General features: G+C 44.1%; 1 protein-coding gene across 3 annotated transcripts in view; it reads right to left on the bottom strand.

Moving 5' to 3' along the window:
* The window catches only part of ZC3H18 (zinc finger CCCH-type containing 18), a 99,335-nt gene that overhangs the window by 28,657 nt on the left and 52,281 nt on the right, over positions 1-18,397 (bottom strand). For all 3 annotated transcript variants that reach the window (XM_060787918.2, XM_060787917.2, XM_067471061.1), the window contains exons 10-12: positions 13,067-13,267; positions 12,313-12,438; positions 3,237-3,338 (exon numbers count right to left, since the gene is read on the bottom strand). In XM_060787918.2, coding sequence (XP_060643901.2) covers positions 3,237-3,338; positions 12,313-12,438; positions 13,067-13,267 — 429 coding nt within the window. The remainder of the gene's footprint in view (positions 1-3,236; positions 3,339-12,312; positions 12,439-13,066; positions 13,268-18,397) is intronic.

Raw genomic sequence — 18,397 nt, 5'->3', positions numbered from 1 at the left:
CTATGGCAGGCCTCCTCAGAGGTTGTGAGGTATGCCTGCCATAGTAAAGGTAAAGTTTTTCCCCTGACATTAACACCAGTCGTGTCTGACTCTGGAGGTTGGTGCTCCATCTCCATTTCTAAGCCGAAAAGTCAGTGTCGTACGTAGACACCTCCAAGGTCATGTGGTCACTGACTGCAAGAAGCACAGTTACCTTCCCGCCGGAGTGATACCTATTGATCTACTCACATTTGCATGTTTTCGAACTGCTAGGTTGGCAAAAGTTGGGGCTAACAGCGGGAGCTCATGCTGCTCCCCACATTCAAACCTGTGATCTTTCAGTTAGCAAGTTCAGCAGCTCAGTGGTTTAACCACCATGCTACCGGGGGTTCCTATGCCTGCCATTGATGTGGGCAAAACTTCAGGAGAGAATGCTTCTGGAAATGGCCATACAACCTAGAAAACTCACAGCAACCCAGTGATTCTGGCCATGAAACCCTTCGACAACAGATGAAACAGCTGTTTTTGCTTAAAAGCCATCCTTGCTTTGAGCCAGGTTGGTATATGGCCAAGAGAGGCCCTGCGCTGCGTCCTCAGGCTGACTATAGGTGCAGCTACACTGCAGAATGAATGCCATTTGGCACCGCTTTGACTGCCTTGGCTCAATGCTCAATGCTGGGAGTTGTCATTTTACAAGCTCTGCAGCCCTGTTCTGCCACAGAGTGCTGGCGCTTCACCAAACTACACCTCTTAGAAAAACAACCCCAAATAACTCTAGGTAGGAAAGCATCCTCCGGGGCCTGACCTTTCTTGCAGTGTGAGGCGCGCATCACGCCGAGTGGATGTGTGTGGATGCGTGTCTGTGGGGAAACGGGATGACGTCTATCTCAAAATCAATATTGAAGTGTATACAATTGTGGTGTTTGCTTTCATTCACGCCCGGATGCCACAATACCACAGGGACACACTCCACAAACATGATCTAATGGAAAGCACCTTCGTGGCCACGACAGATGCACAGAGAGAGAACCTGCGCCTTTCGACCCCAAAATCCCAAAAGGAAAGGGCCCAGTTGATGCCGGGAAGCTCTTTCAAAGGGGCACTACATTCAAAAGTCTCAACAAGAGTGGAAAAACAGACACATATCATTAAACTAGACCCAGAATAGTATAATAGTTTGAATGTTGACTACAACTCTGGCTCAGTTGTGAAAAGCCAATAGGTGAACTTGGACAAGTCACACTCTCTCAGCCTCGCCTGAAGAATAAATTTGCCTGAAGTCAGGAACAACTGAATAATTATGCAATTGTCAAGAGGCTCTCACTCTACGAGTGCAAGTCGTTGTTGAAAACACTTTTGTGTGTGCGTGCCTTCAAGTCAATATATAGTAATATAGTACAATATAGAAATATATAATACTAATATTGTGCTATGCTACGAATATAATATATTGTATATACATATTGATCATAATATAATAATGCAATAAAATGTAATACTAGTAATATAATATAATATAATAATTATATATTATACTAGCCGTCCCCTGCTACGCATTGCTGTGGCCCACATGAGGGTTCTGTATGGGAGGTTTGGCCCAATTCTATTGGTAGGGTTCAGAATGCTCTGTGATTGTAGGTGAACTATAAATCCCAGCAACTACAACACCCAAATGTCAAGATTCTATTTTCCCCAAACTCCACCAGTGTTCACATTTTGCTATACTGAGTATTTGTGTAGAGTTTGGTCCAGAGCCATCATTGTTTGAGTCCACAGTGATCTCTGGATGGAGGCGAACTACAACTCCAAAACCAAAGGACACCGACCACCAAACCCTTCCAGTATATTCTGTTGGTCATGGGAGAACTGTGTGCCAAGTTTGGTTCAATTCCATCATTGGTGGAGTTCAGAATGCTCTTTGATTGTAGGTGAACTATAAATCCCAGCAACTACAACTCCCAAATGACAAAATCATTTTTTTTAATGAAGGACATACATTGGGTTGTTATGTGTATCGTGTCCAAATTTGGTGCCAATTGCCCCAGTGGTTTTTGATAGTAAATAAATACATAAATAGGTCACCTCTTAACTTTATATGGGACCCCGTGAGTTTGATGGGATTTCCTTAGGCAGGGGATACTCAGAGGTGGTTTTGCCAGTTCCTCTGAAGCAGAGCTGACAGCTACTCGTTGGCGGCCTCCCATCGTGAAAGTGCTTTGTTTCCAGGATCAGACAGGATTTGGCGTTTAGGCCTGAGGACATTTTAGCAGAACACAAATCCATTCTACTAATTCTTGTTCTGTGCTTAGAACAAGAATGAACCAAACAAATCCTTGATATTCAATGGTTGGTTATGCAAGGTGCCTTCACCTGCCAAAGGATTTTCCTCTTAAGTCCATCAATGCGCAGCTTAGCTTTTCAGCGTTTCAACAATTGCTGGAGGAAACATTCCAAAAACATTTTTAGAGGATCAGACTCTCAAACCTGGACTAGGACTAGGGGCTGCGGTAGCGCAGCGGGTTAAACAGCTAGCAGCAGAAAACTTGTTGACCAGAAGGTTGGCAGTTCGAAGCTGCGGGTCGGGGTGAGCTCTCGACTGTCAGCCCTAGCTTCTGTCAGCCTAGCAGTTCGAAAACATGCGAATGTGAGTAGATCAATAGGTACCGCCTTGGCAGGAAGGTAAATAAAGAGCAACGCTCAGAAAACAGTGGAATTCCAGACAGGAATAAATCAGGGCCAGCTAACGCCTCCCAACAAAGGATTCTCCCACACAGCAACCAGCCAGACTTTGAAGCTGCAAGGCCATTCAATTCTAATCAGTGGCCAACTGCAACGTTCACAAGAGTTCTTTCTCCCACCCTGGATATTATTCCACAGATATATAAACCTCACTTGCCTAGTTTCCAACAGACCTCCCAACCTCTGAGGATGCCTGCCACAGATATGAGTGAAACGTCAGGAAAGAATGCTTCTGAAAGATGGCCATACAGTTCGGAAAACTCACAACCATCCAGGAAACCTTTGCCTTTGTTTGTGTAGTGTATGTCATTATTGTTCATGATATAAAAGGCATTGAATGTTTGCCTATATGTGGGTATACTGTAATCCGCTCTGAGTCCCCTCAGGGAGATAGAGCGGAATATAAATAAAAGGTATTATTATTATTTTATTATTAATGGAAGTATGCCTTTTCAAGAAGAGATTATGACAGCAATAGTTATTTATCCCTGATTTTTTAAATTTCTACCATAACTTACCCTTTTGCCACTGGTGCCGCAGGCTCTCCTTTAGCTTTGGGAAGAGGTTTGTGTGGCGAGGGCGTTGGAGAAGGAGATGGTGAAGAGGAGAAGGACCGCGACCTGCAAAGTTAGGTGAAAGACAGAGAGATTATTGGGTGAAGAGAGGAAGAGACCTCTCTTTTGAACTTGGGCTTCAACTGCCCTGGAAAAATCAGGTTAATTGACCTATCAAAAGCATTATTATTATTATTATTATTATTATTATTATTATTATTATTATTTACTACATTAATACTCCACCCTTCTCAATCCCAAAGGGGACTCAGGGCGGCCTTACAAAGAAAACAATTCAATATCATATATTTATACATGGGTAAACACATAAAAACGTTAAAATCAATCCCATTAAAAACATAGCATTAAACCAGTGTTTCTCAACCTGTGGGTCAGGGCCCCGGGGGGGGGGGGGCGTGGGGGGTGTCAGACAGTATTTTCTGTTCGTCATGGAGGTTCTATGTGGGAAGTATGGCCCAATTCTCTTGATGGTGGGGTTCACAATGCTCTTTTATTGTAGGTGAACTATACATCCCAGCAACTACAACTCCCAAGTCTGTTTTTCCCAAACTCCACCAGTATTCACATTTGGGCATATTGAGTATCTGTGCCAAGTTTGGTCCAGATAAGTAATTGTTTTGAGTCCACAGTACTCTCTGGAAGTAGATAAACTACAATTCCAAAACTCAAGGTCAATGCCCACCAAACTCTTCTTTCTCTTGGTCATGGGAGTTCTCTATGCCAAGTCTGGTTCAATTCCATTGTTGGTGGGGTTCAGAATGCTCTTTGATTGTTGGTGAACTATAAATCCCAGCAACTACAACTCCCAAATGTCAATGTCTATTTTCTCCAAATTCCACCAGTGTTCACATTTGGGTAAATTGAGTATTTGTGCCAAGTTTGCTCCAGATCTATCATTATCTGGGTCCACTGTGCTCTCTGCATGTAGGAGAACTACAACTCCAAAACTGAAAGGTCAATGCCCACAAAACTCTTCCAGTATTTCCTGTGGGTTATGGGAGTTCTGTGGGCCAAGTTTGGTTCGATTCCATGGTTGATGGAGTTCAGAATGCTCTTTGAGTGTAGGTGAACTCCAAATCCCAGCAACTACAACTCTCAAATGACAAAATCACCTCCCATATCCCACCAGTATTCAAATTTGGGCATATCGAGTATATGTGCCAAATTTGGTCCAGTGAATGAAAATACATCCTGCATATATTAGATAGTTACATGACAATTCATAACAGTAGCAAAATTACAGTTATGAAGTAGAAAAAAAGTAATGTTATGGTTGGGGGACAACACAACATGAGGAACTGTATTAAGGGGTCACGGCATTAGAAAGGTTGAGAAACACTGCATTAAAACATCAATTAAAGCAATTATATTATATCAGCACAGCACTATCAGCAGGTCACATTGGTTAATTATGAAATCAAATTAGCTAAAGATCATTACAAAACAGCAGAATTTTTTTAAAGGACAATTGAAATTCTTCAAACTTTTTGAAGTATGTCCATAAATGTAAACAATTTTCAGAACTTTGGCGCAGCACCAGCGACAAGTCACACCAATTTAATTCTTTATTTGAAATAGAATTCAAGCAAAGTATGGGGGAAAACAGCTTTCAAAGGCAAATGCAATCCTGGCAGGTAAGAGGAGGTTAAGGAGGATGGGTGGCACTAGATTAGTCAAATTATTTAGCCAAGACCAAACAATAGAACAGGGGTGGGGTGGATGTCTGCACCAACATTAACAGGCAACTAATTCTCAATATAGTTTTGAGTACCCAAGTCAGGACTGTTCATGCCACTGTATAACCCTTTGGGTTTGATGTGAATGTATGGGACTGGGTCCCAATGTTGTGATCTGGTCATCGACCGTAATAAACTTACTTCTTTACATGCCACTATATTTCGAGTTTCTATGTCTGGTTGGAAAAGCTAGAAGTGAAGCAAAGCTGATAAGGAAGACAATCAACTCATTAAATGCGGTGCTGAAGGGGAGTGCTATGGAAATTCTGGACTGCCAAGGAGACAAAGAAACAGGTCTGAGAGCAAATCAAGCCTGAACTCTTCCTAGAAGCCAACTGAGGCTGTTGTACTTTGGTTTCATCATGACTGGAAAAGACAGTGATGCTTGGAAAGGCAGAAGGAAGTAGTAAAAGAAGAAGATCGCATTCCAGGAGGAGAGATACCATCAGGGATGATGATAACAGGATGACCTGAAGGTATCTCAATCATAGGGTCAACTTGAAGGTAGTTAACAATGGTTGGGCAAGTGGGTTTATTAACAAAAGACCCTCTTCAGAAATGTACAGCGGAATGACTTAGCAGCAGCAGCGTGACTCAGCATCAGTAGCTGTTCTGTCGTACGCTGGGCCTGAGATGAATTGCTTTTAAAACAGGACGTGCAACTTGAGCCCAGCGGGAAGCCAAGGGGCCCGAAGAGAAGTTCTTAAGGATTTTCCACCACAAACAGTCTTTAGAGGGCTTGTGAAATATAACAAAGTCTTTTATTGATGAACAATCAAACAGAAACTTCTCTCGTCTTCAAAAGGTTAACAAATGCTTCCAGGCTTTTGTGCTACTGGTGGCTTCTGTTACTTTACTCTAAAAGAAAATCCCTTTCGAACTTCTCCCAGGCTGACTGTGAACTAGGCCTAACTGATGTGGGCTCCACTACCGGGTTGAACTGCGTCTCAAAGCACCGAGTGGACCTACCAGTAAGGCCTGAAGGCTTTAAGCTGGAGTTCTTTGATATTCAAAGCTGTTTTCCCCTCCAAATTCCTCAGAGCTTTAGGGCTGTTTTCCTGGGAATCTTTGGATGCTCTTAAGACTGTTTCCCCCCAGAAAGTCTTAAGGGTTGAAGCTTTTGTACAGGAGAAATCTGTACACATCCTGTACATTAGCTTTCCTTGCTGAGACTGACCAAAATGGTTCTTTTCCCTCTCAGAGCCCTGAACAGGGGGCGGAACCAATGCTTAACGATGATGGACAGGAGGCCTGCCCTATAACTGCAAACTTTAACAGGAAGCCACCCTTCTGCAGAATCCCAAGCCTTAGGCTGCAAGCAAACACTTAGTACAAAGCAAATAAAGTTGGAGCTTCTGGTACGGCTGTACCAGCACAGTAGCCCAAAGTGATAAAAGAACAAAAACACACAGACCAATGTTATCTCTTCCATAGGAGGCTTTTCTGCACTATTAGTAATATTGCTGCACTATTTGCAACAGAAGGTTTCCATAACACAAATAAAGTTCTTTATACTTCCTTCTTTGCTTCCACACTGGACTTCTTTCTCATGCAGATAAACAGCTTCACTCTCACAAAGCCTCTTCTCACACCAAACTTACACAGGAGCTTCACACAGCTTTAAACACAGCAGTCTTCACATTGGAGCTTCACACATGAGCTTTACACACAAGGCCTTCAATCTGGGGCTTCTCTCACACTGAGGCCTACTAACACTGAGGCCTTTTCCCACTGAGGGTTCTCTCAGACTGATGCCTCTCTCACACTGAGGTGAACTAACACTGAGACCCTCTAAGCTACAGATACACCTGCTTAGTGTTCCCTCACTCCTTTGTGGTTTGCTTACTATGGACTTGCTGTTTTGCGGTTTTTCCCTGCACAGCCCTCCTCCTTGCCTTCCTCTCTCTCACAGACTTTGCCTTCTCTTTCCTCTCCTCTTTCCCCTCTCTTCCACCCTTCCTTGGGTGCTCATGCCACCTTCCCCTGGCAAGAGGGATACTATCGCCTGTGCAGCACTCCTCCTCCTCCTCGCCTTTCCTCCCTCCCTTCTTACCTTCCTTCCTCCTCCACTTTCCCTCCTGAGGCTGTGGGAGAAAGAGGAAGAGGAGGAGGAGGAAGAAGCTTGGGAGGAAACGGAGGGAGTCGCTGGAGCCCCTGCCCCTTCAGCCTATTCTGGCGGCAGCTCCTGCAGAAGCAGTACGAGCCGAGTGAGAGAGAGAAGAGGAGGGAAAGCGGAGGAGAAAGAAAGTGTCCTTCTTGCCAGGGAAGGGTGGCATGAGCACCCGAGGGAGGGAGGAAGACAGAGGAAAGATGAGAGGAAAAATGAAGGCAAAGTGTGTGTGAGAGAGGGAGAAGGCAAGGAGGAGGGCTGTGCAAGGAAAACTGCGAAACAGCGGGTCCGTGGTAAGGGAACCGCGAAGGAGCAAGGGAACACTGTAAGCAGGTGTATCTGTAGCTTAGAGGGTCTCAGTGTTAGTTCACCTCAGTGTGAGAGAGGCACCAGTCTGAGAGAACCCTCAGTGGGAGAAGGCTTCAATGTTAGTAGGCCTCAGTGTGAGACAAGCCCCAGGTTGAAGGCCTTGTGAGGCGGGGGAGGGAGGGTCCCTACATTGCCGTATTTCACTTATCGCGGGAGGTCCTGGAACGTAACCCCTGCGATAAGTGAGGGAACACTGTATATTGAACTGCAGCTTTTGCTGAGCCACTGCATCCATTTAACCCTTTCAATGCTTGACTCACAGTTTTGTAATTTAAAACAACTAGTTAATTTTTAATATTTTTGACAACAATGATGGGCTAGAAGTAGCTCATAAAAATTAAATTATTTTGCATTTTGGATTATCCAAATGCTACTGGAAGCCCTCTCCAGGTTGTGCCAAACAATTCTCATGCCGTGCTCAAGGCAGCCTTGTTCTATGCTCGAAGTTTCTATAAACCACTGAAGTAGAGATAGTAGGGTCACACCTCTGCTTTCGAGGTAATATCTCTGTGGAAAAAAACCCACAGAGAATGTGAAGCCCTGGAAGGGCAGGAAGACATCCTCGAAATGTGTGGGCAGGACATGCCTTGTAAAAGTGTAAAACTGAGGAACACGCCTGCGAGGGTTTCCAGTAATCTGGGGAGGCGCCTCTCCGCTCCACTTGGCTCTCTGCCCCACAACCCTAATCCTACAAATGCCCCATTTCCCCTATCCCCTCCAGCCCTTGTTTGCAACCAGTACAGCCATTCAAAAAAGAAACTGAGTTCTGGAAATGGTCTTAAGTACTTTGCTAAATCTACAAGGTATTATTTAGGATATTTGTACCCCGCCCCTCTCAACCCCCTGGGGGGGGGGGGGGGGAACCCAGGTAGAGCTAGGTATTGGCAAAGCCCAGGTAAGCTGTGCCCTGTAACAAAGCAGGGCTTACATAAGTTCACCTTTTCTTTATTTTATCCTAGTGTATGTGCTTCTGTTTGTTTTCTTTTTTTAAAAATTGGGTGGATTTGAGTTGTATTTCTTCAAATGTTAATAAAAATAATGTGTTAAAATTGCTCTTTATGCTATCTGGAGGTGAGCAGCTGGGGCATTTGAGGGGGGGGGGAAATCTCTAAATATTGGGGTATGCTTGTTTTTGTTGAACATCTTCAAGTCGTTGTCAAAGGCTTTCATGGCCAGAACCACTGGGTTGCTATGAGTTTTCCAGGCTGTCTGGCCATGTTCCAGAAGCATTCTCTCCCAACATTCTACCCACATCTATGACAGTCATCCTCAGAGGTTGTGAGGTCTATTGGAAACTAGGCAAGTGAAGTTTATATATCTGTGGAATAATGTCCAGAATGGGAAAAAGAACTCTTGTCTGCTTGAAGCCAGTGTGAATGTTGCAATTGAGCACTTTGATTAGCATTCAATGGCCTTGCAGCGATTAAATAGGGGTTGTACTGGATGACCCACAAGGTCTCCTTCAACTCTATGATTGTATAAAAGCCTAGCTTTGTTGGGAATCCCAACAAAGGATTTCCCCAGGCAGGAACCAGCCAGGCTTTGAAGCTGCAAGGCCATTAAATGCTAATCAAAGTGGCCCACTGAAACATTCACATTGGCCTCAAACAGACAAAAGTTCTTTCTCCCACCCTGGATATTATTCCACAGATATATAAACCTCACTTGCCTAGTTTCCAACAGACCTCCCAACCTCTGAGGATGCTGCAAGACCATTAAATGCTAATCAAAGTGGCCGACTGCAGCATTCACATTTGTCTCAAGCAGACAAGAGTTCTTTCTACCACTCTGGACATTCCACAGATAAATAAACCTCACTTGCCTAGTTTCCAACAGAAAGCCTGACTGGTTGCTGCCTGGGATTCCCAAAAGAGCCAGGCTTCGAAGCTGCAAGGCCATTAAATGCTAAACTAAGCAGCCAATTACAACATTCACACTTGCCTCAGCAGGTAAGAGTTCTTTCTACCTCTACCACCCTAGACATGCCACAGATTTACTTGCCCAGTTTCCAACAGAAAGCCTAGCTGGTTGCTGCCTGGGAGAATCCTTTGTTGGGATTCCCAACAGACCCAGGCTTTGAAGCTGCAAGGCTATAAAATGCTATCAAGGTGGTCAACTCCAACATTCACACTTGCCTCAAGCAGACAAGAGTTCTTTCTCCCACCTTGGACATTCCACAGATATATAAACCCCACTTGCCTAATTTCCAACAGAGCTCACAACCTCTGAGGATGCCTGCCATAGATGTGGGCAGAATGCCGGGAGAGAATGCTTCTGCAACGTGGCCAGACAGCCTGGAAAACTCACAGATGCAGGCAAAACGTCAGGACATAATGCTTCTGAAACATGGCCAGACAGTGCGGAAAACTCACAGCAACTCAGTGTCTTCAAGTCATTTTCTAAGTTTTCTAAGGTATTTTCTTAGCAGGATTTTGATCTTACTCCTAACAAAAAGTGATTTTCCCAAGTGGTTCACCTACTTTGGAAGATGCTAAGAGAAAAGGTCAAGAAAGGAGGAGGAAAATCAGTATTGACTGCCGCTTGCATCAAGGCGTCATGAGATGCTATAAAACCTTGTCCATAAAGCCCTGCCGTTTGAAAGAAACCCTCTTCCGTTGGTCATAACACTGCCCACGATTTGTTGACACAACTCTCTCTTTCTTTTGTCCTCTTTCCCATTTAAAAGACAATTAGTTACGTCGTATGGGAATTTCATCACTCTTTTTATCACTCTTCAAGAGCTAACCAAACATGTAAAATGAACTGGTGTAGTTTGGCACAGAGCCGTCTGCGGAAACCGGCTTCTATTACTGTCACACGGAGGCCGCGGAGATGACTGCATCTGTTTGAGATTCCAAGCTTGAGTTTTATAATACTACGAAGACGCAGATTTGTGTGCAAACAGATCGACAGGCCACACTTGTGAAGGAGTGGGCTTACCAGCGATATTGGTATGGGGAAGAGAAATGCAAAATTGTAGGCCTGCTTTTCCCAACTCTGTTGCCCTCCAGAAGCCGACAGAGGTGAAAAGACTTAAAAGTGAGCACACCTAGATGACACGAGATTAGCAGAGACTATCCTGTATGGAACTTGAAAGATCTTTTTTAAGGCAACATTCAGAATATCCCAGTCTGCACAAATAAACCCACAGGCAATTTTATGAACAACTTCAGCCAGAGGAAATTCTAGGGTCAACATCCATGGATGGTCAATTTCTGCTGGAAACAACTCTACACTCAATTTCCACTGGATACCGCTCTATTGTCAGCTTAAATGGAAATTACTCTATGGTCACCTTCCATCAAAGGTGACTGTGGTCAATTTCCATGGAAGTGACTGTATGGTCAACTTCCACTGAAGGTGATTCTATGTTCAACTTCCCACAGAACTAATTCTATGGTCAACTTCCATTGAGATAACTCTATGGTCAACTTCCATTGAAGGTAATTCTGTGGCCAATTTTCATGAAAATGACTGTATGCTTAACTTCCCTTGAAGGTAACCCTTTGGCCAACTTCCATTGAAGGTAACTCTATGGTTAAATTCCATTGAGGTAACTCTGTGGCCAACTTCCATGAAAATGACTGTATGGTTAACTTCCATTGAAGGTAACCCTATGACCAACTTCCATTGAAGGTAACTCTGTGGCCAACTTCCATGAAAATGACTGTATGGCCAACATCCATTGAAGGTAACCCTATGGCCAACTTCCATTAAAGGTTATTCTGTGGCCAACATCCATGAAAACAATCATATGATCAACATCCATCCAATCCCAGCCAGCACAGATAATCTGGTTGAAGGATTTTGGTAATAGCAGAACCTTTCTAAGCTACACAGCTGCTATAAGGGGATCTGATTCCTGCCACTTTCAGATATTCTGATCTCACTTCCATGGCTGGCTCTCAGCAATTGTGGCGCATCTATCTCCTCTCTATTTTACTCTGTTCTTAAGGTCCAAACAACTTCTTTGCAGCTGAGGAAAGTTACATAATCCATTGCCCCAATCAATTAAAAAATACAGCCATAGCTCAGCCAGTTTCAAAAGGCATTCATATCAGTGTTTCTCAACCTGAGGGTTGGGACACCTGGGGGCGGGGGGTCACGAGAGGGATTTCAGAGGGGTTGCCAAAGACCATAAAAAAACACATATTTCTGATGGTCTTAGGAACCCTTTTGGCAGAGAAGGCTGAAGATCTCTCTGCCTGTCCCTCTCTTTGTTTTTGGTGTTGGTGAACTACAACTCCAAGAATTCAAAAACAGATACATAATTGTTTGAGTCCACAGTGGAGGTAGGTGAAGTACAACTCCTAAACTTAAGGTCAATACTCATCACCACAACATGAGGAACTGTATTAAGGGGTTGCGGTATTAGGAAGGTTGAGAACCACTGATCTAGATGGGGAAATGAGGAGAAAGAATGTGAGAGCTAAAGAAAACCTTTGGGTCCAAAGGAAGGGCTGAGGGACAAGGAAAAGGTGAAATTCAGATCTAGGAAAGCTGGGGGTTGTCAACTGAACTGCTCACCTGGCTTTGGAGGGTCTGAAAATCAAGAAGCCTGTATTACATCAAAATATAACAGATGGTCTGTATTCCACCACAGGACCCCTGTAAATCTAAGACAGCTTTCTCCAACCTGTTGCCCACCAAGGCGCAGTTCCCATCAACCCTAGCTAACTACTGGCACACTGCAATGGAGGTTCAAGACATGTGCATGGCAACAGGAAGCCCTGCCCTGGTCATTTTCTTGAAGGACCAGGCAACGGGTGAATCTCCCACGGCTGAGAGGCAGGAAAGACCATACCTGGACCGACTGCCTGAGAAGGAGCTGTGCCTTGAAGAGCGACTGGAGTAGGAGCTGTAGGATGAAGATCTTGAATGGGAGCGCGACGAACCGGATCCAGAATAGGAGGAGGAGCGAGATGAAGACCTGGAAGGAAAAAAAATGTGGGAATCAATGAGGCAATCAGAACAATCCCCCCTCCAAATCTTAATACACTGAAAAGCATGCATGATCCATGTGGTTGGGCTGTGCTATTATCTGTGGATTTTGTTAATGCCCATGTAAAAAGGGGGCCGAGTTTGAAAAAACAAGAACAGGAGCCATTTACCCCCCTAAAGGGTGCACTGTTGCAATCTCTATGGAGGAAGTGATGTCACAATCCTGTCCTGTTCTACTAATTGGCCAAAATAAAGCCAGTTTGTGTGTGGTTATGACTGTGGAGGGTAATAAGAGGCAAGGAGACTTAAAGCACCAGGTTTTCGGGGCTGTTTTTAAGGGATTGTTTGGGGTGATCAAAGTTTTGGCGGAATATCTGGACCTAAGAGTTTGAAGGTTCACATTTTCCCATTCTGCATGTGTATCTCTATGTGGCCAAGACTCATCTTTGGAGTCCATTTATCCAGGATTATGGCCTACTTCTCTCACCCGGTCACGTCAAATGTGCCAGAGTCAAGCTGTTTACCTGATTTTCCTTCCCATTTCTAACTAACAGGATCCTGTTAGGACAGAAGACATTGTCCTTTTGCATCGCCGCTAACCCTTTTGGGGACTGTACCTCGAGGAACCTGAGCCGGAACCCGAGGAAGCGGAGGTTTTCCGGCGCCGACGAGCACGGCTGGGTGAAGCAGACATCCCATGTTTCTTCTTGGGGGACTTCGATCGGCGCCAAGGGTCCTTCCACTCATCTGCTCTCTTGGACTGAGAGGAACCGGTCGTGGTCACCTCTTTTTCCTTCTTTGGTGGCTCAGTCTGGCGGCTGGAAAATGGACCCCAGAAAGACAGTTAGATGGAGGAAAGGCCCACTGATCCATCAATTCCCTCTTAAGAAGCAAACAAAGGCAACAACAAAAAGAATATTTTATTACACTCCATAGACCCATCAGTAAAACCAACAGTAATTATAAATCCTCCCATTGTACAAGATACATCTACATGGTTTCAAGTAATACTGCTTTCTCAGTCTTGTTGCCACTGTGAGGAATTTTGCCACTCCTGTGGGGTTGTCAAAGACCATCAGGAAACACAGTATTATCTGTTAGCCATGGGAGTTTTCTGTGGGAAGTTTGGCCCAATTATATCGTTGGTGGGATTCAGAATGCTCTTTGATTATAGGTGAGCTATAAATCCCAGCAACTACAACTCCCAAATGTCAAGGTATATTTCTCCCAAACTCCACCAGTGTTCATATTTCAGCAAATTGAGTATGCGTGCAAAGTTTGGTCCAGATCCATCATTGTTTGAGTCCACATACACAATGGAGGACCTTCTTGCAGCCACACCAGAGGCACTCCAAGTGGTCGGCTACTGGTCAAAGGACATTTAATAGAATACCAAGTCTGCAAAAACTGTGGTTTGTTTGTTTGTTTGTCTGTATTTTTTAATGCAATACAACTGTTTTGGTTCACCCCTGACACGATAAATAAATAAATATTGTTTGAGTCCATAGTGTTCTCTGGATGTAGGTGAACTACAACTTCCAAACTCAAGGTCAATGCCCACCAAACCCTTCCAGTATTTTCTCTTGGTCATGGGAGTTTTGTGTGCCAAGTCTGGTTCAATTTATCGTTGGTGGAATTTAGAATGCTCTTTGATTGTAGGTGAACTATCAATCCCAGCAACCACAACTCCCAAATGACAAAATCATGAAAATACCTCCTGCATATCAGATATTTACATGACGATTCACAACAGTAGCAAAATTACAGTTGTGAAGTAGCAACGAAAATAATGTTATAGTCGGGGGACACCACAACATAAGAAACTGTATTAAGGGCTTGTGGCATTAGGAAGGTTGAGAAACGCTGCCTTAGTACTTCTTAAGAATCAAACAAAGCAGAAATAATTCCAACTAGGTTTTTATTACTCCGGATAATATGTAAATTAAAAAAGAAGAAGTTATTTTCATCATTGCTGCAGACGCTCTTCCGCTTCTTTGTGACATCAATAAAACTCCCTTTTAAGATCAGAAAAAGGGGTTCTTTGTTGGCTCAGGGGAAATTAGCCCAATGGCACAACTCTGAAGATTTGATGGAAAGCACAAAATCTTTTCGCTAATGCTGAAAATCTTCCAAATCTAGAGTGACTTTATCTCTCTCTCTGTGTAGATAATGACCCCTTAAGTAATATACTTATGTGCAAGTCCAGAAATTTTAAGGGGGGGGGGGAGAATCAACCCAAAAGCCTGGGTCCATTTATCCGAGAGTCACTGTAAATACTTATTCAGAAAGGAACCATCCTCTTCTCTGAAGAGGGTGTCAAAAGGTGATAATTTTGTTCATCCTAGGAGAAACTAAAAGAAATACTGACTCTTTCTATTCTCTCCAATGTGGTGTTATTTCTGGACTTTTTGAATGATTCCCCATGGGACAGCATTGGTGCTTTACCTTCTCCATGAAGCTATTGTCCTCCCAACCCTGCTATACGCCTGCGAGACGTGGACTGTCTACAGACGTCATATGCAATTCCTGGAACGATTCCATCAGCACTGCCTCTGGAAAATTCTCAAATCTCTCGGGAAGACAAGCGGACAAACGTCAGCGTGCTGGAAGAAGCAAAGACCACCAGCACTGAAGTGATGGTCCTCCGCCATCAACTCCGCTGGTCCGGCCATGCTGTCTGGATGCCTGACCACCATCTCCCAAAGCAGTTGCTCTACTCCGAACTCAAGAATGGAAAACGGAATGTTGGTGGACAGGAAAAGAGATTTAAAGATGGGCTCAAACCCAACCTTAAAAACTGGCATAGACACCAAGAACTGGGAAGCCCTGGCCCTTGAGCGCTCCAGCTGGAGGTCAACTGTGACCAGCAGTGCTGTAGAATTTGAAGAGGCACAAATGGAGGGTGAAAGAGAGAAATGTGCCAAGAGGAAGGCACGTCAAGCCAACCCTCTTCCGTCTTCCACCTGGAAACCAATGCCCTCACTGCGGGAGAAGATGCAGATCAAGAATAGTGCTCCACAGTCACCTACTGACCCACCGCCAGTGCACTTAGGATCGCCTAAGTCAGTGGTTCTCAACCTGGGGTCCCCAGATGTTTTTAGCCTACATCTCCCAGAAATCCCAGCCAGTTTACCAGCTGTTAGGATTTCTGGGAGTTGAAGGCTAAAAAAATCTGGGGACCCCAGGTTGAGAACCACTGGCCTAAGTAATGAAGTGACCCTTCACTTATCTATGCATCATATCAGAATCCATAATTTTGGCCTCAAAACCTGCCCTTGACTTATAGATGAATCTTTTTCAGCGTTTCTCAACCTGGGGTCGGGTCGCGAAGGGGGTTTCTGAAGGGTCTCCAAAGACCATCAGGAAACACATAGGGGTCTTAGGAACTCCTTTGGCAGAGAAGACTGAAGATCTCACTGCCTGTCCTTCTCTTCTTTTTTGTAAACAGATGGCGAATCCTCCCACCAAATGCCCTCTTCTTGCTGTGATTGGCTGGCCTCTCAGCTGGCCTCTCAGCCAAGGGGAGGGCTGTTTCTGAAACTCCAAGAAGGAAGGGGAGAGTAGGCGTGCTCTCCCCTAAATCACTGTCAATTCCTCTAAATTCCTTCAAGTATTTTCTGTTGGTCATAGGGGTTCTGGGTGGGAAGTTTGGCCCAATTCTATTGTTGGTGGGGTTCGAAACACTATTTGCTTGTAGGTGAGGAAGACGAAGACGAAGACGAAGAAGAAGACGAAGAAGAAGAAGAAGAAGAAGAAGAAGAAGAAGAACTACTACTACTACTACTGCTCTATTTTCTACCCCGCCTCCATCTCGCCAAAGGGACTCGGGGCAGCTTACATGGACCAGGCCCAAAATAACATACAATTAAAACAAGGCAAATAAAAATTAAAACCACATATAACCGACATCATGAACAAAATAAAACATTGTAAACAACAACAAAAAATACTTCAAGTCTCAGTTTGGGGAGGGCTGGTGCACAAACAAGTTAGAGGATAGGCTGGTCAAAAGAAAGATACTGCAGCATAGGAATAGAGTAGTTATAATAAGATCATTTTAACTTAAAGTGCAGTAAACAAATACAGGAACTTGATTTAAGGCCATGGTTAAGGACCATCTGTCAAAGGAATCGTCAATCAAATGCACAATGGAACATCCACGTCTTTAGGTGAACGATAAATCCCAACAACTACAACTCCCAAATGACAAAATCAACCCACCCCCCCAACCCCACCAGTACTCAAATGTGGGCGTATCGGGTATTTGTGCTAAATTTGGTCCAGTGAATGGAAATACATAGAATAGAATCATAGAATCCTAGAGTTGGAAAAGACCTCATGGGCCATCCGGTCCAACCCCCTGCCAAGAAGCAGGAATATTGCATTCAAAGCACCCCTGACAGATGGCCATCCAGCCTCTGTTTAAAAGCTTCCAAAGAAGGAGCCTCCACCTCACTCTGGGGCAGAGAGTTTCACTGTTGTACAGCTCTCACAGTCAGGAAGTTCTTCCTCATGTTCAGATGGAATCTCCTCTCTTGTAGTTTGAAGCCATTGTTCCGCATCATAGTCTCCGGGGCAGCAGAAAGGAAGCCTGCTCCCTCCTCCCTATGACTTCCTCTCACATATTTATATATGGCCATCATGTCTCCTCTCAGCCTTCTTTTCTTCACGCTAAACATGACCAGCTCTTTAAGCCGTTCCTCATAGGGCTTGTTCTCCAGACCTGTGATTGCTTTTGGAGAACATCCTGCATATCAGATATTTACATTACGATTCATAACAGTAGCAAAATTACAGTTATGAAGTAGCAATAAAAATAATGTTATGTTTGTGGATCACCCCAACATGCGGAACTGTATTAAGGGGTCGCGGCATTAGGAAGGTTTAGAGCCACTGATGTATATGGTAATATATGTCTCCCTCTTGCTCCCTGTGTGGCTCCTGAATGACGTACAAATTTCAACAAATGTAGCCAAGAAAATGACTTGAAGGCACACAACAGCAACAGTAAATGCTTACCCTATCTCCATGACTATTCCTTACCTCCGGGGCCTTAATGCAACCTCTCCATGCCTTAACCCTCCCTACTTGCCTTGTCCTATTGAGAAGCAATTCAAGAGTTCTCTGCATTTGCTTCCAGGAGACAAATTCCTCAGATTCTACCCAAAGCTGCAGAAAATGCCTCGGATTGGAGTCGAAGCCAACGCCTCATTGCCTGGGGCCACCAAGCATTTCCCAGCGTGTCCCCCACTGTAAATATGTCAAACATTTTAAAAAACTGGCTGCTCTGCTTTTGGGGCTAAAACAGGCACAGCCCTGGGATAGATGGGATTTCAGGGCTCAAATTAGCAGGGAAGGTAATTCTGTACAGAAGGACAACAATGGCAGTGAACTTCCAACCAAAAGGAAATTCTGCCATGATTGCCTTGATGAGGAGATGCCATGACAAGATGGAAAGAACATAAGAGAAGAAGAGGAGGAGGAATAAGAGAAGAAAAGAGGAAGAAGCTTGACAACAGCTGATCAAAATTTGTGAATTAGTTGAGATGGACAAAGTGACAAGGCTAACCAAGGAGAAATATTTGTCCAAGCTGTTTTGAGTCTCTTTTAGTTAGTTCTTTATTACTGTAAATAAACCAACCTTTTGTGATTTTTTAAGATTGCATGTTTGCCTCCTAAGCTCTGAATTCTTTACAGCCACATCACACAGCACTTCATGCTCTGCTTGCTAATATGCTGAATGCTCAACTTTTGTATCTTGTTTGCTTTTGGATGCTCTGCTACATATTTTAGGGTAGCTTTCCCTAACAGTAGCAACAACAGCAACAAGAAGCGACACTGAGATTTGCTTATTAGTTTCACAGGATGGGGACATTTGTCAATTGTGGGCTTTGCAAAATTAGTAGATTGTTATTGAAAGCAGAAGTGGGTGGATAAACGTCAGTGTG

This window comes from Anolis sagrei, chromosome 8 (genome assembly GCF_037176765.1).
Source record: "Anolis sagrei isolate rAnoSag1 chromosome 8, rAnoSag1.mat, whole genome shotgun sequence".
In the NCBI taxonomy this organism is placed as follows: Eukaryota; Metazoa; Chordata; class Lepidosauria; order Squamata; family Dactyloidae; genus Anolis; species Anolis sagrei.
The sequence above is the reverse complement of the archived record's forward strand: the minus strand, read 5'-3'. Positions and strand labels throughout refer to the sequence as shown.